This window comes from Papilio machaon, chromosome 14 (genome assembly GCF_912999745.1).
Source record: "Papilio machaon chromosome 14, ilPapMach1.1, whole genome shotgun sequence".
In the NCBI taxonomy this organism is placed as follows: Eukaryota; Metazoa; Arthropoda; class Insecta; order Lepidoptera; family Papilionidae; genus Papilio; species Papilio machaon.
In genome coordinates, this window is record NC_059999.1 from 1,240,413 (window position 1) to 1,262,102 (window position 21,690).

The 21,690-nt window shown below is 31.8% G+C and overlaps 3 protein-coding genes across 3 annotated transcripts; 2 read left to right on the forward strand and 1 right to left on the reverse strand.

Annotated features, from left to right (window-relative positions):
- The first annotated feature begins 1,653 nt into the window (after nt 1-1,653).
- LOC106711979 lies at nt 1,654-4,286 on the forward strand. The gene is made up of 4 exons (XM_014504414.2): nt 1,654-1,776; nt 2,170-2,331; nt 3,375-3,552; nt 4,079-4,286. The coding sequence occupies exons 1-4, from the start codon at nt 1,714-1,716 to the stop codon at nt 4,213-4,215; spliced, it is 540 nt and encodes a 179-aa protein (XP_014359900.2). The 5' UTR covers nt 1,654-1,713; the 3' UTR covers nt 4,216-4,286.
- Nucleotides 4,287-11,719: 7,433 nt separating this feature from the next.
- LOC106708151 lies at nt 11,720-13,333 on the forward strand. The gene is made up of 4 exons (XM_045680995.1): nt 11,720-11,839; nt 12,241-12,399; nt 12,720-12,897; nt 13,188-13,333. Exons 1-4 carry the CDS (start codon nt 11,753-11,755, stop codon nt 13,310-13,312), a joined length of 549 nt encoding a protein of 182 aa, XP_045536951.1. The 5' UTR covers nt 11,720-11,752; the 3' UTR covers nt 13,313-13,333.
- Nucleotides 13,334-14,042: 709 nt separating this feature from the next.
- LOC106711954 lies at nt 14,043-16,441 on the reverse strand. Its single transcript, XM_014504386.2, has 4 exons — nt 16,301-16,441; nt 15,408-15,569; nt 14,709-14,886; nt 14,043-14,206 (listed from the first exon to the last, which is right to left on the reverse strand). The coding sequence occupies exons 1-4, from the start codon at nt 16,385-16,387 to the stop codon at nt 14,043-14,045; spliced, it is 591 nt and encodes a 196-aa protein (XP_014359872.2). The 5' UTR covers nt 16,388-16,441.
- Nucleotides 16,442-21,690: the final 5,249 nt, after the last annotated feature.

A 21,690-nucleotide genomic window follows, 5' to 3' on the forward strand; every position in this document is an offset into this window, starting at 1 on the left:
ATTTCATCAATATCCATTGAGCCGTTCCAGAGATACCTTCAAACAAACATCCATCCATCTAAACATTCGTATTTATAATATTAGTAAGATAACAAAATTATTTCTAATAACCATACTTGAGTATAATTAAACTCAATACTTTCTAAATAATACTTAAATGCTACAAACAAGTTACTGGCAAAATTAAATTAAGTAGAAAATTTAAAATAAAAAGAAATTAAAAGATTCCACCCGAGAAAACTCCTTATCAGTAAATAATTGCTGTGCTTCTAAAAACGTCGTACGTTCTACGTCTACAAAAACATATTTTCATCCATCTAATTTCATTTCAACAAATAAAGATAGTGATTTGTTTTTGTCAATTAATTAACTGTTAGATTTCCAGAAGGAGAGTTTTGTAAATCGTAATAAATTGGGTGATTCAATTAAAAGCTATAAAAGAAACTTTATTGGTGCAAAATACGCGAGGGATTTCCCGCGACGCATTTCACGAAAGTTTCGAGGTTAGGGTCAACAACCTTATCTTGTCTCAGCTTAACTTGACCGAATTATAATTTGTTTATATCAAAATATGTCTCTTAATTATAATAATGCTTCGAGTACAAAATTAATTATTTTTAATTAAATATCTTACTTCAACAATACTTTTTGTACAAACATTTATCTGCTATATATTTTTTTATTAATTAACTGATTTTAGTTTTAATTTAAAACAACCGAAACATCCGTGTTATAAGATATTGTTTTTTTAAGACGTTGTAAGGTTACGTATCTATCAATCAAGTTAATTTGTAAATGAGCTACAGCAGTGTAAACCAATGGTTATAAGAATTCATGAATTAATTTCATAAAAGTCCAAAGTCCATGTTTGTTATTTCATTATTTTCCCGCACCCTGTATAACGTATGTTAATTAAACTGCGCAGCAAATGATAAAACTAACTGTATGTCACTTCCTTTAAATTGTCCGCATTAAGCGGAATTTATACTAAGCAGAGATTAAAATATGTACTAGTTATAGAGCGGACATTTAATTTCTTCAAATATTTATTCATAATTGTACATTAACCTCAGTACCGCTATCTGTGACAATTATCAAATTAGACAACCGAAACTGTACCGGTGGTACATCTTGAGACTGCGGTTTGGTTCGTAATGTCCCGTCTATTGATTGTTTTTTTCATTTTACCTCTGATAAATAGGTCAGAGATTTTATGAGCGTCTATTGATTGTTAGTCTGTTTCGTATAAAATTAAATCTTCCTTTGACATTTATTAATAGAATAGTCACCACAAATATGTTCATACTCTATAGGCTAGGGTAGTCAATCACGCTACCCAAGTTGACTTAACACATTTAAAATTATTCGCAATTATATGCAGGTTGCATCACGATGTTTTACTTCAACGTAAGAACGTCAGAATAAAAACGTTTTCATCTTATTGATAGGTGGCAAATGAATTTATTGCGCATGTCTAGAAATAGACATCGAAGCTGTGAAATTATGCGTGACTGTTGTTTGTTTCCACGGCCGAAACATATTTTCGAAAACATATTGCTGTCTCTATTTTTCTAAAGATTATGAGTGGGATAGCTATATGTACATTTGATTCGTACCAACTTCAGTACCAAATTAAACAGTCTAAAATTTGTTCTAGTAGCGGTAGCACGTTTCTGTTTTTAGGTTATAAAATTATTTAAAAAAATACGATGTATGTTTAAATTTATGTATTTAAAAATGTCTATTTTATTGGAACTATGGGCGTTGCTGAAATTGGTAAGCTTTAGTAGTTACAAGATTTAAATTACTAACAAGAGTTAACTATGGCTTTTTCATAAGCTTTGATAAATAATTTTAATCATGTAATCAGTGTTTAATTATTTTGTAGGGACATTGTTTAATGTATTTTTTATTACATCAAAATTTATTGTCAATATTAAAGCTTAGATAGCGCAAATTATCTCTTATATAAGTTCCGCTTAATCATTTTAAATTTAGTAGTAATAAAACATGTATATGTACTTTTTAAACATTTAAGAAAATTAATATTTTAATATATTAGAAATACTGGATTTTCTGGAAAATGAATATTTTACAGAAAATATAGATGATAAGAGTTATTCGTTGTTAAGATGTATATGTAGGAGCTTATATATTTTTTTATTTCAGGTGGCGACTGTCTTCATATTACCATTCTATGGTATGTTGGTTCTAGCGTTCCTCGCGTTTAACTACAAAGATTATGTAGAACAGTTCTTCCTCCTTACAATATTCATTATAATGGTCGCTGATGTTGCATTTGATATATTATTAATATTGGCCTCTTATAAAGTAAGTACAAAACATTTTTCACTTTATTACAATACTAGCAGTCGCCCGCGACTCCGTCCGCACGGGTTAGAAAACCTAATAAGTAGCCTATGTGCCTTTACAGACTATGTTCTACATCTGTGCTAAATTTCATCAAGATCCGTTGAGCCGTTCTGGAGATAACTTCAAACAAACATCCATCCATCCATCCATTCATACATTTATAATATTACTAAGATATACTTACTATGGATTAGTTAAAATAAACTCTGATTGGTCGAAATTTAAAGATTGATTTTTTTGCCTAAAAATCGATACTTATTTTTATTCCCCAATATACTTTTCACTCTATAACAATTGCACTTCGATTGCATAAGATATTAGGTAATAACTTATCAAAATTTTTCACGTAATTGTTCATTTTATATCCACTAAACCCGGCCAACTGTCCCTTTATTGCTGGGTCTCTACCTCTCTACGTACAAGCTTACTCGAGATGATTATTATCGGGCAAGTTGCGTCGAACTCAAAAGAACTCAAGTGGGGCGACAAAGTCTTTTAAATTACTAAATAAAAAAAAACTCAAGTGGGCTTAGAACGCCACGAATATTGTGACAATCGCTATTGTGTCGTCATCATCAAAATTTGTATTAATATTTCTGCAGCGCCACCTATCGGGCATAAAATAAACAAAAAATTCATACTATTTTTGACATAATTGACGTTGACGTTACGAAGGCAGTTGTCACTAACGTTCGTGGTAGGCCCATAGTAGCAAAGCTTATAGGCGAGTTAATTTGAAATGAAAAATTACATTTTGTATACATTTCATTGGCTGATAATTTCATTAACTGTCTATGAATTTATTTTGGAACCTGTGCTTAAAGCCATATAAATAAGATTTATACGTTTGTTTTGAATTCGACCATAACTGTCTTTTACTATTTTCTATCCTTAACTGCGATAAGCATTAATTTACGCTTAGTTTTCACTCAGATTACATGTCCACTTTCTATTCTTTTATAACACATGAAATTTTGTTAAAATTCTCTTTTTCTTTTCAGAAAAGCTTATGTATGTTCAAAGTTTATTACGTATATGGAATTCTGTACGCTGCAGCAATCCCAATTATTTTCTTATCATGGTTGCTATATGCGATACACTTACATAACATAGACTGGCCTAAGACTCGTGTAAAGAAGAACCTTCTAATAACTGCAAGTATACTCATCAGTATCTTATGTAAGTAGAATAATTAAAATTAAATAAAGTTAATGTCGTTTTTTGGTAACACCAAAATCAAAATCAGATTTCTAACCTTTATTGTTTATCATTTTTAACAATGGTAGACGTTAGCAACATCAGTTGCACGAATTGGCCTCGCCAGGTGAAATACCACGACCACACAGAAGACAGGCGTCAAGTGGAAGTAATTCCAAGTACAGTCTGATAAGTGTGGTGCCGGAGGCCAAATTTTAGTCCTCTTTCCCTTCCCACCCCTTTTCTTATAAGGAAAGGATGGGAAGGGGAGGTGGATTTGATGGAGGAGGAGATGCATAGGATGATTAAATATTCTCATTTTGTGCGTCTCCTCCTTCGTCGATTGAGGGGTAGGCAACGCATCTGCAATTGCAAATGTCTGTGGGCAGAGGTCGCTTCGCCGTTTCTGTGAATTCATGAGGCCGCTTCCTCGTTTGCCACCTTGTAATATAAAAAAAATAAAATTAATATACTCGTACTTAGTTTAATTATTTATTTATTGTTTCAGCTATTCACATTTATGCCCTGTTTACAATTAAAAAAGTAATTAACAAGCTACAAATGGGATACGAATTCAAATTTGTAAAACAAGTTTCGGCCTCCAGTAACTCTCTGCTGCCTTCAAAGAAAGAACAAGAGGTGTAAGCTGTCATGGAAAATGATGAAAGCATTAAAAAGGGATAGTGTGGTATCACAATATCTCGCCATTCCATCGGACCGAATAACGCATCGGAGTGAATCGTCTAAATTCTAAATCTTCTATAGCAAGCATGTACTTGGTATCATTAGCGAAGTGTTGAATTGGCAACCATCTATATACTCGTATTCATCCCTCCGACAAATTCACATACATTTGGAAGGATAAAAAAATTTAACAATTATTCAATTATATTATTTCAAAGCATGTTATTATTTATAGGTATATATATTTTATCTTAGTTTAATTTTAAGTTAACTATTTATGTGGGAAAAAACTGATGTAAATGTTCATTTAGAGCTGTAAATTATTTTATTTATAAATAAGATTATTTTCAATGTGCAAAAAATACACAAATTTAAATTATTACTTTATACTTATTATTAAAATATATGTACAGATTCGTATAATGTATTTATATATATAACGCTTATAGCATGCCGCCGCGATAGCGAACCGGAAGAGAAATGAAATGTAACGCAAAAGAAATGAAAATTAAGTGGAAATGAAACGCCGAGTTATCTTCAAGTTATATTTGCTTTCGTGATGAAAGCTTCAGCTTTCTGATGCTTTATAGTTAGCTGTAATTAACCAAGTTACAAAATTTATATCAGTTCTAGTTAGAAATTGCTAAGTTAACGGTTCAAATTCGCTGCAATGTGTTAGAGGGTAGATAACTGTGATAATCATATGACTCATAAATCTAATATATAAAATTCTCGTGTCACAGTTTTCGTTCCCATACTCCTCCGAAACGGCTTGACCGATTCTCATGAAATTTTGTGAGCATATTCAGTAGGTCTGAGAATCGGACAACATCTATCTTTCATACCGCTATTAAGTTTTTTTTTACTGCGCGCGGACGGAGTCGCGGGCCACAGCTAGTATGTTATATAATTTGAACTTAAACAATTATTGTATATGCAAATATTGAAGGTATTTAAATTAATAATGATAGTAAAATAAAATCTTCATACATGTATTGTGATAAAAATCTAATTTAAATAAATCGATGTTACCACCTTCCACTTGACGCCTGTCTTCTGTGTGTTCGTAGTATTGCATCGGTCGTTCTGATCAATTCTAGCATAAGATGTCATTGCGAGCTCTACCACGGTTAAATATTGTCGTTGTCTATTATGTGTTCATATATTAAAAATGTTAAAACAGACTTGATGTTTATATGTGAATAAATACTTGGCTAAATTACAATGAACGTTTTATTTTTGCCTATTAGTTGCCCTCGACTTCGCGAGGAAAAAATCTAGTAATTTTAAGTTATGTCACCCAAGGATAGTGTATCTTCCCAACAGTGAATAAATTTTTCAAATCAGTTCAGTAATTTCGGAGCCTATTTTATGAAAACAAACAAAGAAACTAACAAACAAACGATCGAATCCCTCATCTCTATAATATTTCCTAAATATACTTTGCCTTTAAAAGGGTTACGTGATATTGTGTAATTCGCAGACCTGTGGCGGGAAAATTTTGAGTTTCTGTTACTACGATAGGCTTTTTTTATAGGAAAATTTTATATGAAAACAAGCTGTCGCCCGCGACTCCGTCCGCGCGCAGTTAAAAAAACTAAATGTGGGGAGGGATATGAAAAATAGATGTTGGCCGATTCTCAGACCTACTCTATATGCTAACAAAATTTCATGAGAATCGGTCAAGCCGTTTCGGAGGAGTTTAACCACAAACATCGCGACACGAGAATTTTATATATTAGATATTTTATTATTCCAGTAGATGTATTTGAAAACTGACATAAACACTTTTTAGAACAAATAACTATCTAAGTGTTTTGGGCTTGTTAAAATTCATCCTTTAAAATTTTGTGATGAAAATTTGCGCTGTTCAAATTCTAAAGAGGACGTAGTCTCGGTAAATAGCTATAATAGTATAGACGTATTAATACATATTTTATAAACATATAAACATATAACATATATAATAATACATATGGTCTTTTCTAGAAAGATCTAGCAATGAGTTTATTGCGCAAGTCTAGGAACAGATCGATGACAGAAGAACAAATAAACTGCGCGACAATATCAATGGATTCTACTGTTGATACACCTGTTGAAAAACATAATACTATCTCAGTTTTTCTGTATAGAGTGCGAGGGAGATGGCAGGTATTCGTACAGGTGGTTCGGTTGTTCAGACCTAGGATAATTGGTAGGTCCAGTAAAAAAATTTACAGTCTGCAGTTTGATCTAGGGACGATTGCAAGTGTCGTTATCCAATTTATAAAATTTTGTAGCACTTTTAAATACACTATGATGACTATAATCAAGAAGGCCGTGAAATTTGTAAGTTTTTCAATTAGTCTTATCCTTGATTTAACTTATTGTTAACTAACTATTGTTACTTGTTAACTAATATCTTTATCTTTCATTTATAGCCGTTGTTAAAATAATTGTACTCCTAATTATTACTATCAAAGGCGAGCAATGAATTATTAACTTCTTTAATCGTTAAATAACGAAGTATTTGCGACATTAAGACAAAACGAATTAACTAGTAAGTTAACTTCAAAAAGTGTTAACGCTCTTTATAGAGGAAGGAAAACGCTTAAGAAGAATTTAAGGGTTAATTTTAAAAATAATGAAATAAGTAAAGAAAAAAAATGTGAAATAGAATAGTCTTGCAGACGCCAAAAGAACAAAATATAATGAAAAAGAATTGCTTTAAGTATAAGAAAAAAGCAATAAAAATGCGAAAAAAAATTCATGAATTTAACGTTTTAACGATTACCGAAGTTAACTTTTTAACTAAAGAATTAACGATTAACGGAGTTAACTTTTAGATTAATTGTGTGCATCTGTGATTATTACTACTAGTGCATCAGTTTATATGACGAAATGTATTTTATATCATGAAGTTACAATTCAAAATGGACGTCTTCCGATTTTAAGCTAAAAAGGTTTTTCATCATCCTACCATTTTCCTTACTTCGTATTGATACAATATGCAACGCTTTCGTAGAACTTTGAGAGCCGTTATATATAGTTATGTTGTAAAAGGTACAGCGTTTACTCATACGCATTTATTTATATATTTTTTTTATTTCCAGGTAATCTTGCCGCTCTGCATTTTGGCGGTGCTAACGTCCCTCGTTAACACTTATTTAGATTCTATGGATAATTTCCTCTTACTTATCATATACTATATGCTGTTACTTGATATGATATATGATATCTACAAAATCTTCTCGTTTTGTAAAGTAAGTTTTGTTTTAATATCGATCGCGCATCTGTCCATTCCTCGACCGCCGACGCAACGGTTAGTTTAATGGTGTTCCCGAGAGGACAAGAAGTAGACAAATGCGTTTTAACCTTTACATCTGATTGAATCGATACTGCATTGCACACGCGCACATCATTAGATGTCAGTTAAGTTCTTATGTCGAACTTTTAATGTTTTAGTTGATTTTAAACGCAATAAACCGAACTAATACTTCTATGGCACACCAGATGATACTACTAGAGTAATACTCAACTCTTCAAGGCTATTCAATACTCTCTATAATCTGCATTTAGGAAATTCTAATTGCAGATTTTTTTTATATATTACAAGGTGGCAAACGAGCAAGCGAACATGAATTCGCCGAAATGGCGAAGCGACTGCTGCCCATAGACATTCGCAATTGCAGATGCGTTGCCTACCCTCAAAAGGAGGAAACGCACAAAAAAAGAATATTTAATCTTCCTTTGCAATCAAATCCACCTCCCCTTTCCTTATAAGAAAATGGTGTGAAGGGAAAGAGGACTACAATTAAGCCTCCGGCACCACACTCATTAGACTGTACTTGGAATTACTTCCACTTGAGGTCTGTCTTCTGTGAGGTCGTGGTATTTCACTGAGCGAGGCCAATTCGTGCAACTGATGTTGTTGTTGCTGACGTCTACCACTGTTAGATTAGATAGATTATGGATAGTATTGTATCTTCTAATATATAAAATTCTCGTGTCACAGTTTTCGTTCCCGTACTCCTCCGAAACGGCTTGACCGATTCTCATGAAATTTTGTGAGCATATTCAATAGGTCTGAGAATCGGCCAACATCTATTTTTCATTTTTTTTAACTGCGCGCGGACGGAGTCGCGGGCGACAGCTAGTATTAAATAAATATTTAAGCTTGGTTTTCTACTAAACGAGAATATATTGTACGAGGACGTATATAACTATTTTTAGCCGACTTCAAAAAGAAGGAGGTTATCAATTCGACTGATTTTTTTTTTTTTTTTTTTTTATGTGTGTTACCGCGATACTCCGCCCCTGGCGGTCCGATTTTGATAAAAATTGTTTTAATTGAAAGGAAGTGCTTGCAGGTGGGTCCCATTTTTTTGTTTTTTTTTTTAAATAACTAGAAGACAAGAAAGTAGATTTTGAATATAGCTTCAAAATTTGTTGCGGAAATTAGGGACATTTTTGCTTTCAGCGCTTACGTAGGCTAAACTATAGGACCTACATAAAAATGATGTATGGCGAATTGTAGCTCTTTAAATGTGCTAAATAAAAGTCCGGGATAGCATATATCTATCTTTTATAGTTTTCTCACAATAACCATTTTTTTCTTTAGAAACATTAATTAAATTCATGCCCTATTTCCGACGCTATTATTCAAGTTCAGTATTAACCCTTATGTAAATAAATATGTTCATTCATTCATTCTACTGTCGAAAAATGTTTTTTTTTTTTCATTTATTTTTCTGTATCTTTTCAGGACGGATTATATCATCTTTGGCAAACATACAAATGGCTCTTCTTTCTAAAAACTATAGTCAGGTGTCACTTATCTTGGATGATTTTGGACAAACCAGCCGTGTTTGATAACTCTACCTTACTGTGGAAAGTCTTTTCAATGTCAATTCATCTCTCTATTCACTTAAGTAAGTATTATATTTATTAAGGAAGCACAAAATATTTAAGACATTTCATTTAATTTGAATATTGTGTCGTGTAGCTTTGATAATTTTAATTACATTTAAGGTTATTTCGTAATTTCCAGTAAATAATAAAGCGTAACCAATTGTCGATGCTGATCATATTTGTGTAATAAAAAATATACAAAACAAAATCGAATATTAAATCCTACAAAAATCCAATTAATGATCGTTTGCAAAAATATCAATGTGCGTGCGCGCATATAAAGACTAACACTTGTAATAATAATTTACATACATTTTATTACTAAACTTATTCTAGATTACCTAATTTTTTTTCTGGTACTTACAAAATAACTGCCAAGAACAAAACTAAATTTAATTGTCTTAACGTACCTTCAATTAATTTAAATTACTTCTGTATTTAATTTTTAATATGTAATAAACTGGCGCTTGGCGACGATTTAATGTAAAAAAACAAATCTCATGCGTTTTATGCTCTGCTTATTGAACATTTTACATGACAGCTTATTTGCGGCAGCAAAAGCGAATTTTGTAAGTTATAAAATTATGTGGGTAAAGATTTGCAATGTGTTTGATTTTTTTAAAATTATTATTAACTTATATAAGAATATATTCAACCACTGGAATTGATGTAACTGGACCAAACATAACATATCTTAATTATTTCTTTTTCACAGTTTTTTACTTCCACTTGGCATGTTTTAATTGAAGATCTAGAAATTTTCTAATAAACTTCTACGCTGCCATCTAAAGAAGACGAAATAAGCAAGAACGAAAAACACAAAAATACATATGTAATATCAAATATTCATAATTTATTTTATTAACTGACAAACTAATAAGACACGGTTGACTTGTGATAAAATAAAAATATATATACAATTTCGTACAAGACCAAAATTTATACTCAAAGAATAAATGTTACCAAATATTAATTAAAAATATATTAGATTGCGTGTTGCAAATTAGTATCCTGTATTTATATGTTGATACTATGAATTAGTATGACATTATAGATTTATATATGTTATAGATTAGACGTTTATAATACTTGAATAAATGCATTATTTTAACTGACTGTTTTATTACCTCCGATTTCAAAATGAAAAAAAATATATATTTAAGCCCACCTTAAAGAAAATTATATAGATGTGTTCCTAATCTCTACATTAAAGTGATAATAAAATTCATGGCTTTAAATAGAAAAAAATGATATGAACGAAATAATCATTCATTTTGAGTTTATCAGCCACTAGCTTTTACCCTGGACTCCGTCCGCCTGGAATAAAAAAAAAATGCACACAAGATAAAAAAGTTCCTATGTCCGTCTCCTAGTTCTAAGCTACCTCCCCGTCAATTTTCAGCAAAATCAGTTCCACCGATCTTGAGTTATAAATAGTGTAACTAACACGACTTTCTTTTACATAAACCCTAATGCCTAAGCCTAATCGTGGTAAGAATCTCGTTTCTTACGAACAGTATATTCGTAATGTATCTATCTGTGAATTGTATATTATTTTACTTTAGGCAGAGGATGGAATTTGAGAGTAATTAATAATCATTTAATAAAAAAATAAGAAGTTGAAATATCATTCAACAATGACTAACTATTAACCAATGTAATGGGATTGATAAGAATGGGGAAACTCATATAGGAATTTCCACAAAATGACCTAAAGGAAGGATAATGTGCAGAAAAACAATGTAATCACAAAACAATTAATTTCGTAAACAAAGACTTGATTACGTTTATATCTTTAAAGTATGTTATTTTAAAAAGCAATGTTTATGTGTTTGTTTTTGACTTTTAGACAAAATTTGGTTCACTTTTGGTAAATCTTTGGACGTCAGAGAAGGGAAGGAATTAATATATAAAAAAAAAATTGTATATCTTTCTATTGCAAAGCTCAGACCGATCCGAAGTCCAAGGCGTAGGCACGCTCCGACAACTTTTGCCTTCGACAAAAAGTATGCATTTTTCTCGATTCGCGCCACCTAACGAATTCTGGACTTGGAGATTAGGTCTTTTTCTACCTTGTTTATTCAATGATAATTGAGATGAATTGGACGTCAACTAATAGACGGTCCCAAGTTCAGCTAATAATAATTTATTAAATTGGTAAAGTATCCAATTTCGAAAAGTTAATGTTGTAGTTTATATTTAGGTCAATACTAGATGTTGCCCGCGATTCAGTCCGCGCGGTTTTAAAAAAACTTAATAAGTAGCTTACGTGTTCTTTTAGACTATGTTTTACATCTTTGCCATATTACATCAAGGTCCGTTAAATCCGGAGATACCTTCAAACAAACATCCATCTAAACATTCGCATTTATGATATTAGTAAGATGTTTGTGTAGGTATTTCCGCAGTGGAAACTCACCTTTATGTTAACCCCAGTAATATAAATAAACGTTATCATTTTAATGGCCGACCTCGCGAATGGTCAGAACGATATAAAACATATTGTTACATATAAGCGTACATAAATTTATCTAAATCACAGTAGAGCTGTGAAGCTTCAGAGAAAAGGATCTCTAAATCACCACATTTATTTTTAAAAATTTTCAAAATGTATTTTGAAATACCGAATGTAACAAAATGTTGTTTTTGCATACCATTACGATATGGATTACTTGCTTGGGCGTATTTTAAACTTGTAAGTATTTATAAAAAATTATATTTCCTTAACACGAGAAAAAGTTAGCGTTTTTTTTTTTGTTTTTTGTTCAATCATTCCTTTGACAAAAATTACTACTAAAAACGTGCATTGGTAAAGACTAAATAATGACACCTTTTATAGCATAAACAAAGAAAAAAGACAACTCGTGCGAATGCGGGTTAATCATACCACACGTCACCAGTTACCCGACCAGCGTCAGATTCAATACCGTTCACAATATTTAATGTTATTTAGTTGCGCGAATAATATTTTAATAGTACATTTCTGTTTGAATGTTTTGAAATTTTAAATTTCCGTACCTCGAAAGGAAATAACGGTACCCTTATAGGAACACTTTATTTTCTGTCCTTCTGTTTGTCAAGACCCTTTTTTTTCAGGCATGGTGCGTCTTCTTAACGACACTGATTTCTATAAAATTATCAACGACAATTGAAAAGAGACATTTTGCAATCGAATTGTCAATACCATTGTTGTACTGCTTGAGTCTTGTCATTGAATTCATTATAACAACAATTTTCATCATTGGAGCGCATAAGGTATTTTATTTTAAACTAGCTTTTACCCGTGACTTCGTCCGCGCGGAATAAAAAAAAACACATGATAAAAAGTTCCTATGTCCGTCTCCCAGTTCTAAGCTGTCCCATAAATTTTATATATATATAGATTTTAATCAAGTGAAAAAACTAAAATTATACTTTTCACGTAAAACTTAAACAACTTAAAAAAAAAATTAAATATTCACATTGTTTAGGACAGGCGTCAATTTTTTTTTAACTGTTAAATTGATTGAAAAACAGTATATTTGCAGGAGCAAAAAATAAAAATGAATGTATTTTTAAATGTTTTTTTTTTTCAGAAAAACCCTAAATTACTAAGGGTGTACTACATATATGGAATGGTCTTTCTTGGAATAATTTTCCTGCTCTGTCTATTAGTTGTGGGTCTCTCGATATTCGAGTATATATCGTACATGAGATTTTCATTCATAGTACAAAATATTTACGAGACATCGATATTTGGAACTGGAGTAATATGTAAGTATTCAACTTTGTTATAAGTATTCAACTTTGTTATAAGTATTCAACTTTGTTATAAGTATAGTGCGATTCAAAATTTATATCGACTTGCCTTTTCGTACTCGTTGCTGCGAACTTAATAAGCCATAAGCCATTTTAATGATAGATATTGGGTAAAAGAATATTTGTTTTTCTATCCCCCACACTACTATTACTACTATTAATTCCTTGTCAATTTTCATTCTAACCTGACAGGAAAATTACAAGAAAGGCAAGAGGACTCTTAACACAATTTGTTTTTCTTTCAGTGTTCAATTTGTACCTATTGTCGTTGGTACGAAGCGAGATTTTGAAACTTGAAAATAACACACAATTTAGTTTCCAAAATATTCAAAACGAGCCGACGTGCATTATGGAAAAGATGGATGTTTGAACTTGTAGTTAATTAAACATTTTATTTTAAATAGAAATTATTGTAAAATTGATTGAATATAAAATCAGCTGAACGAAATATTGTTTAATAAAGATTTTACGAATTATTATAGTTTTATGAAAATATTACATTTTAAATAAAGAAATAAAATCTACTGGGACTTTTACAATAAAAATAACGCAATTCAGATATTTCTTCCCGCTGTCACACCTCTCTCGATTCCATCGTATTCATAAATCTACTGCTGGTTTAGGTTGCTATCGATACCTTTATCTTGAGTAATTCTCTCTACTACAGACTCTTCTGATTGGCAACAGGCAGACTTAGATAACCTACTTAACATGGATCACTTATTAAGTATGTTTCTAGACCAGGGATATCAAACCTTTACGTATCAACGTGCCATTTTTGTAAAGAATTTGTTAATGAGCCAATAGTTCTTAACGTGCCATCAAATAATTTTGTCTGTATGAATTGGAAACATTCGTTACGTAGGAATTACTTGAGTTCTCTACTTAAATACACACCTTCCTATATAACACCTATTTCACACTTTTTTCGTATTACATACTATACATTTTATGATCAGTGACGTGTCAAATATATTGTATCGCGTGCCATTGATGGACCACCCCTGTCCTATACATTTACTCTAGTAATTTGCTTGTAAATCTACAGGTTGTTGTAATAAAAGAAAACTTTCTTTGATTATAAAATATATTATTTTAAATTAAGAAGTATTGTTATCAAAGCTCTTATTTTCTGCATTTGTTTTATTCTCTTCCCCCGTATCTGTTACGTACTCGTTGATTGGATTAACAAAGTTAATTTGATCTTTCGTTTTCAATTTGTGTATCTCACTTCGTAGTACTATGAAGAGATAGACGTGCAATACTGAAAAAAAAATCCATATTTTAACGACATTCATGGTACAGTTTTAATTACTCATCATCATCATCATCAACCTGCCCTTATCCCTATGGAGGGTCGGCACAGTATGTACTACTCCTCCATACATCTCTATCAGCCGTCATATCTGAATTTACCCCCTTCTTACGCATATCCTCTTTCACACAATCCATCCATACTTTCTTTGGTCTTCCTCTACCTTTATAGCCATACACATTCATCCCTCCGCATAACATGTCCAAACCACGCTAACCTTCTGCTCCTCAATTTCTGGATAACTGGCGCAGTTTTAATTACTCACAGTATTAAAATTTTAAATCTAAGTATGTATTAAAAAAAATCGAATAAATCAATAGACACATACAAAAAAAGTTCAGACATAAAACATATCAACTTTTTTTTAATGTATCAATTCGTAGCATTAAGCAATGATAATAGAAAGGACAGACGTCAAATAAATTGCTGTTCTTACACTCAGGTAACTTACTTAAAGGAACGATGACTGAGGTCACCATACACACAATATACATCATAGAGTCAGGCTGGTTCAAAGGTTTTCCATTCTCCACAATAGCATATGATATCCATAAAACTCCGAGCATTAAGAAGATAACAGCGTGAGCGAAAGCATAGCGGTGATACAATTTCAAAAATGATAGGTTTTTCTGAAACAAAAAAAAAAATACAATACGATTATCTTTGTGGTGTACACGAAATGAAATCACGGGACTCGAAGCCTTTTTTTATAAAGGGAAATGAAGGGGGGAGACGCGGTAGTTATGTGGGAGTCTCTCCCCGATAGGGTGCATACACATTGAACCACCTCTGGTTCCTCCGTCGTAGGGTGGCGGGGCTACGGTTATGTTTTCGTACTCCTTCGCGGCCCAGCCAACATCAGCCGCCGAAATAGCTCCTCTTCAGGGTAAATGCAAGCCCCACCAACCTTCTTAGGAAAACTGCGCCTGAACTACAGCGCTTTTTCCATCCAGCCCTTAGTCACGAGTGTCAGTTTCAGGGGTTAAAATGACTAGTCCTTAGTCAACCGTATACCTTCCTTAAAGGCCGGCAACGCATCTGCGATTCCTCTGGCATTGCGGATGTCCATGGGTCCATTGCACGTTTGCCTCCTTCTCCAATAAAAAAAAGAAAGTTGGATAAATGTTGTATTTGAACTATCGTCACTTACCTTATGAGTACCCATTATAAGTATAAAATTGAAGACTATGTCAGCTATAAGGCTAATTAGAGTAGAGATAATCAACAGCAGTAGAGAAATTTCACCCATAGTGAATAAAAACCATAAGAACAGCCACATTATTGCTATGCTAAATGCTAGTATACTCGTTACCTGCAACAAATAACACATTTGAATTCATGGACGTCGCCAAAAAGAGATGACAACTGAACTTGGGATGACAACACCCTTATTTTGTTTAAAATATAAAATTGTCTACATCTTTAGTACCTACTTTTTTTTCTTATATTCTTTGCAGTCAAGTAATTTTTTTTTAGTTTCTTAACAAATTTAGAGCATATTTTATAAACATACTACTGTTCTAAGTGTCTAGAATAATAGAGTGAATTTATCTTAATATTATAAAGATGAAAGAATTGTATGTTTGCTTGGTTGCATTGAATAAGCTTCGAAACTACTGAAGCGTTTTCAGAAATTCCTTCACTGTTAGGAAGCTACACAATACCCTGATATAGGATACTTTTTTAGTAGATTTTTTTTTAATTCCGCTAGGAAGAAATCACATGCAACTACATCTTACTAATATTATAAATGCGAATGTTTGTTTGACGGTATCCCCGGAACGGCTACATGGATCTCGATGATATTTTGCACAGAGTTTAAGCATAGTCTATAAGAGCACATCGGCTACTAATTACATTTTTTTATTCCGCACAAACGGAATCGCGCGCTGAAGCTAATTAATAATAAAAAACAAAATAATATTGTTTAACAAAAATATTATCAAAAAGATAATAATCTGAAATAAAATTCTTAATATAACTTTCATATTCTCCACAAACGAATATACAGCGTGTTCTAATACAACAATTAAAAAAACTCACCAATTTAATATAAGCCCATATTAAAAGTCCGTATCTAAGAGGTGCACAGAAACAACATCGTGCCACCGTTGGCATTTCCACAAACATTGTAATAGCAAAACAAATTTATACAACAAAATAATCAAAAACACGTGTGATCATTCAGAAAGCTAACTGAGTACTGTCAGTCAAAACCCAAACAGTAACCAGTTTCAAGCAGATATAAATATAGTTAATAAAAATGTTGCTTATATTATAAATGCGAAAGTATAGATGTATGGATGGATGTTTGTTATAAGGTATCTTGAGGACAGTTAAACAGATCTCGACAAAATTTGTCATTATTATTTAATACTAGCTGTCGCCCGCGACTCCGTCCGCGCGCATTTAAAGAAACTTAATAGCGGTATGAATTTTTTCTCGCCTTTTAAACCTTCCCTAGACCTCCACGAACATTTCAAGACTAAGATAAGATAAATCCGTTCAGCCGTTCTCGAGTTTTAATGAGACTAACGAACAGCAATTCATTTTATATATATAGATAGAAAGATAGTCTGGAAGAGCACATAGGCTACTAAGTTTTTTTTTAAATTCTGCGCGGACGGATTTGTGGGCGACAGTTAGTATTAAAATAAAATTTTCATATTTCGTACACATGATGTATTTTCGTAACTTCTAATAAAACTTTTTTTTTATTAATTTTTGCCTCTGTCTCTCCGGACATACTACTTTTTTTTCACGCTGACGAAGTTGCGGGCAACGGCTAATGGATCTGGATGACATGAACAGATATATAATCTGGAATCACGTACACGCTATCAATTTGTTTATTTTTTATTTTTACGGGGATGAAGACGTAAGCAATAACTAGTTAAGAATGCATTTTTATTGGTTTTAACTAAAATTGAGGAATAAACCAGCCGATTTTTAAATTCATTAATAATTATTTCAACGCATTCTTATCTTTGCGTTCAAATTTTCTTTCAAAGTTACTTTTTTGTTTATGCGCCCCTCATCTCTGCGTATACCTCCAATACCAAGTTAACCGTCTTTGGCTTTCCCTCTGAGAATAAAAACTGTCAAAACAACTTAATACGTTATATAAATGAGAAGGTCAAATTTTATTTTATAAAACGCAATTTGTGGTACTATCATTAATGGATGCCAGGAAATGATACGTGTGGGCAACGGATATACATATAAAATATATGTATATCTCTATATTTGTACGTATATGTTACTGTAAAAGCTTGAACTTCAGTCAATCTCAATATGTGCTATTAAAAACTAAGTTTTAACAACTAGATATTATTAAAGGTCGAAAATTTATGTGATTTTAATTTATTTCGTCTCTTTATCAACATTTACGAGAACGGACAGACAGACAAAAAACTTATTTATTAGTTGTAGTTTGGAAAAACCATGCTTCAATTGAAAATAAACAATTGTATTTTCTTCGTATATAGATGCTTCATAACAACTCTGGCGTTATCGCAAACAACAATTTGTATATATGTTTATGTTGTAATTACTTGATACTGATAGTAAATATCAAAGTTATAATTCTTAGAACCGAGGGAATATGGTCAAAACAATGACGTATATACAAATAGATGTTTCCGCTCTGTTTTTGCAAACTATTGGTTTATTAAATATATAATTGGAGACACGTTAGATGAAAGTTTAGGTTAACTGTCAGATGTAGTTGATAGTTGTATTTTACACAGCTAGAACAATTTAAAACATGGCGTGAAAGAATGCCATCTACAATTTTTATTTCGTCTCTTTAATGTTACGAAGCTACTTCTAAACTTTTTGATTATTTTATATCCATATACTAAAATCGTTATTCAACTTTCATCGGCAAGGGTACTTGTTCAAGAATTTGCTATTTATTTTCACAAGGCGTGACGTCTTAAGGATGTTTGGAATTAATCAGTTCAGAATAAGCAGAGCTGGGCATTAACTCGTTAATCCGTTAATCGTTAATTAACGAAGTTAACATTTTCCTTAACGGATTAACTTTTAAGTTAAATTCAAAAAGTGTTAACGCTCTTGTTAACTTCCGTTAAAATCTACTTCCGTTAATTTAGTCCGTTAATTGTTACAATAGACACTTATTGACGTGTTGTCATTTTATTTAAATTATGCATCAGGCTACATTCGTAAGTTCGGCTATGTTCGGCGACCGTCGGCGAGTCGAATGGTAAACGAGAACGAGAGAGAACGAGAACGAGCGAGTGTGATGCATGTTATACAATACACCGAGCGGCCGGGATAGACGTGATCAAAAGAGTACCACAGAATCCTTGTTCGAAAATAGTGACGTTTTAAACAAACTTACCTCTATCAAATATTGCGAAGTTTAGGCGCTAGACACCTTCAGAGTTTATTAATTATTTCATATTTACACAAATGTCTCGAAAAGTCTTTATTACATTTTATTCACATTAAAACTGATTTTCATTTATTTAACATCACTTTTTTTAGAACAAGACTTAGTTATAAAATCAACATAAGGTTCGAAAACACTTTACTCTTAATACAATAATTGTTATACGTGAGACGCAAAATCTATTAAAAAAGATAAACTCTGCGTTGAATTGCAATCAAAATAATCGAGAGTGAATTACTCTTCAACGTCGTACCTAAAATACAACTAAACTTTGTTGCAGACAAAATGTTTATTTTAATTTTGGAGTTTAAAGACAACAAAAAATATTTAAAAAAAATAGTTTATGGTTCATTTTAAAAAGCGTACAAATAGGATTTTTTTGTCATTGCGTAGATAAGAAACAAACAATGAAAAATAAATTTAAAAATTCGAAAGACGAAATGTGCACGCAATAAACGTTCCTCAAAAACAAAAGGGATTTAGGTGTTTATTACCGTCGTTTGTTTTTTTGGGGTTTCTTCATAGTCAACGAAAAATAATTTTACATTTTAAAAATATGAACAAAGGATCAAATGGACAGCCGCACAGAGAATACGATAACGAACTCGATGGATTTATGGCCCCAACCCTTCTAATGGTCGGGGATGCACGTGCGCTGCGCAAAGACAATAGCGAAGATAATTTGTTTGTTTACAAAAAAAAGTATACGACAAAACGAGAAAGAATGAGGAAAAAGATAAAATAATTATGTTAGTGAAATAATGTTAAACTGTGTTATACTAAATTTAATATATGAAATGTCGCCACAAGTGACCTTTACAAAAAGGCATCGATTTTTTTACGTATATCGAAAGGTTATTTTTAGCCGACTTCAAAAAGAAGGAGGTTATCAATTCGACTGTATTTTTTTTTTTTTTTTTTTTTTATGTGTGTTACCGCGAAACTCCGCCCCTGGTGGTCCGATTTTGATGAAAAATATTTTAATCGAAAGGAAGTGCTTGCAGGTGGGTCCCATTTTTTTGTTTTTTTTTTTAAATAACTAGAAGACTAGTAGATTTTGAATATAGCTTCAAAATTTGTTGCGAACATTAGGGACATTTTTGCTTTCAGCGCTTACGTAGGCTAAACTATAGGACCTACATAAAAATGATGTATGGCGAATTGAAGCTCTTTAAATGTGCTAAATAAAAGTCCGCGATAGCATATATCTATCTTTTATAGTTTTCTCACAATAACCATTTTTTTCTTCAGAAACATCAATTAAATTCATGCCCTATTTCCGACGCTATTATTCGAGTTCAGTATTAACCCTTATGTAAATAAACATGTTCATTATCAAGAGAATTTAATGTAGATTATATTTGCAATTGAAACTATATCATTCTGTCTAATAGTTTAGGAGATATCGTAAGAATAAAATTACGCGGAAACGAAAAATGCTACACGAAAAGCACAATTTTGCTTTCTGGGCTTACGTAGGTCAAACTATATGACTTACATAAAAATGATGTATGGAGTAATTATACATCCTTAAATTTGCTAAATAAACGTCTTCGGTGGCATATATCTATCACATATGGATGTCTCACAAAAACCATGTTATTGTGAACAAACTTCGATTAAAATGCACACGAAAAACAGCGTCGTAAGCTTACGGCGCTATTATATTATATTCGATATGAATCCTTATCCAAATAAATATGTTTGATGGCTAGAGTATTAAATGTAGATTACGTTAGCCTTTAAACTATGTAATTCTGATGAATAGTTTGGGAGATATTAAATAATTAAAAACTACGCGCATTCGAAAAATGCTAGTGCGGCGCGCGGCTGGACAAAATTAAAGGCACGCTACGATGTATTAGTTCGGTAATTTTCAATTTGTATACCGATTTTGATAATTATTTCACTGTTTAAAGGATAAGTGGTTATCTGCTGCATTCTAAATTAGTTTTTGAATTGAAGTACACACATATCAAATAGGAAAGTCCTTTTCTTTATTTGTCTTATTTATGTCTTTATATGTATTAAGGAAATTTGTAATTGAACTTCAAATTCACTAAAAATTGTGAAATAAAACAAAAATTTTAAGAAAAAAAATAGCCGACTTCAAAAAAAAACAATCGCAAACAAAATGCACTCAAAAGTAACCTAAAAAAACCAATTTCAAACAAAATGCACTCAAAAGTAACCTAAAAAAACCAATTTCAAACAAAATGCACTCAAAAGTAACATAAAAAAAAATTCAAACAAAATGCACTAAAAAGAAACAAAATAATGTCATGAAAACTCTCTAAACTCTAGTAGTTAGTAGTAGGGGCCCAGTTTTCCGCAACTCCACGACAAGCGCGTATTTTGGGTGTCTCTAAACTCTAAAGAAAGTTCTCTTCTTTCTTGTAACATGTCTATATTGTATAATTATTGTTATTTTGGAGTCGGTTTCGGCCTAAGTAGGGACATAAACGTAAGTATGTCTAATACATCTCAAATATAAAATGTCACCTATTTACTTCGGCCGACACCGACTGCGAAATAACAATAATTATACAATATAGACATGTTACAAGAAAGAAGAGAACTTTCTTTAGAGTTTAGAGACACCCAAAATACGCGCTTGTCGTGGAGTTGCGGAAAACTGGGCCCCTACTACTAACTACTAGAGTTTAGAGAGTTTTCATGACATTATTTTGTTTCTTTTTAGTGCATTTTGTTTGAATTTTTTTTTATGTTACTTTTGAGTGCATTTTGTTTGAAATTGGTTTTTTTAGGTTACTTTTGAGTGCATTTTGTTTGAAATTGGTTTTTTTAGGTTACTTTTGAGTGCATTTTGTTTGCGATTGTTTTTTTTTGAAGTCGGCTATTTTTTTTTTAAATTAATCGAATGTCGTTGAAAATAATTCAAAACATATTCTTACTAATTAACTATAACGATTTTATAGGTGATAAGAAAGAGAGAAGACATCACCCGCGATCGGTTGTTTTCGTTATGTCGTGTAACTTATGCTCTATACACTGA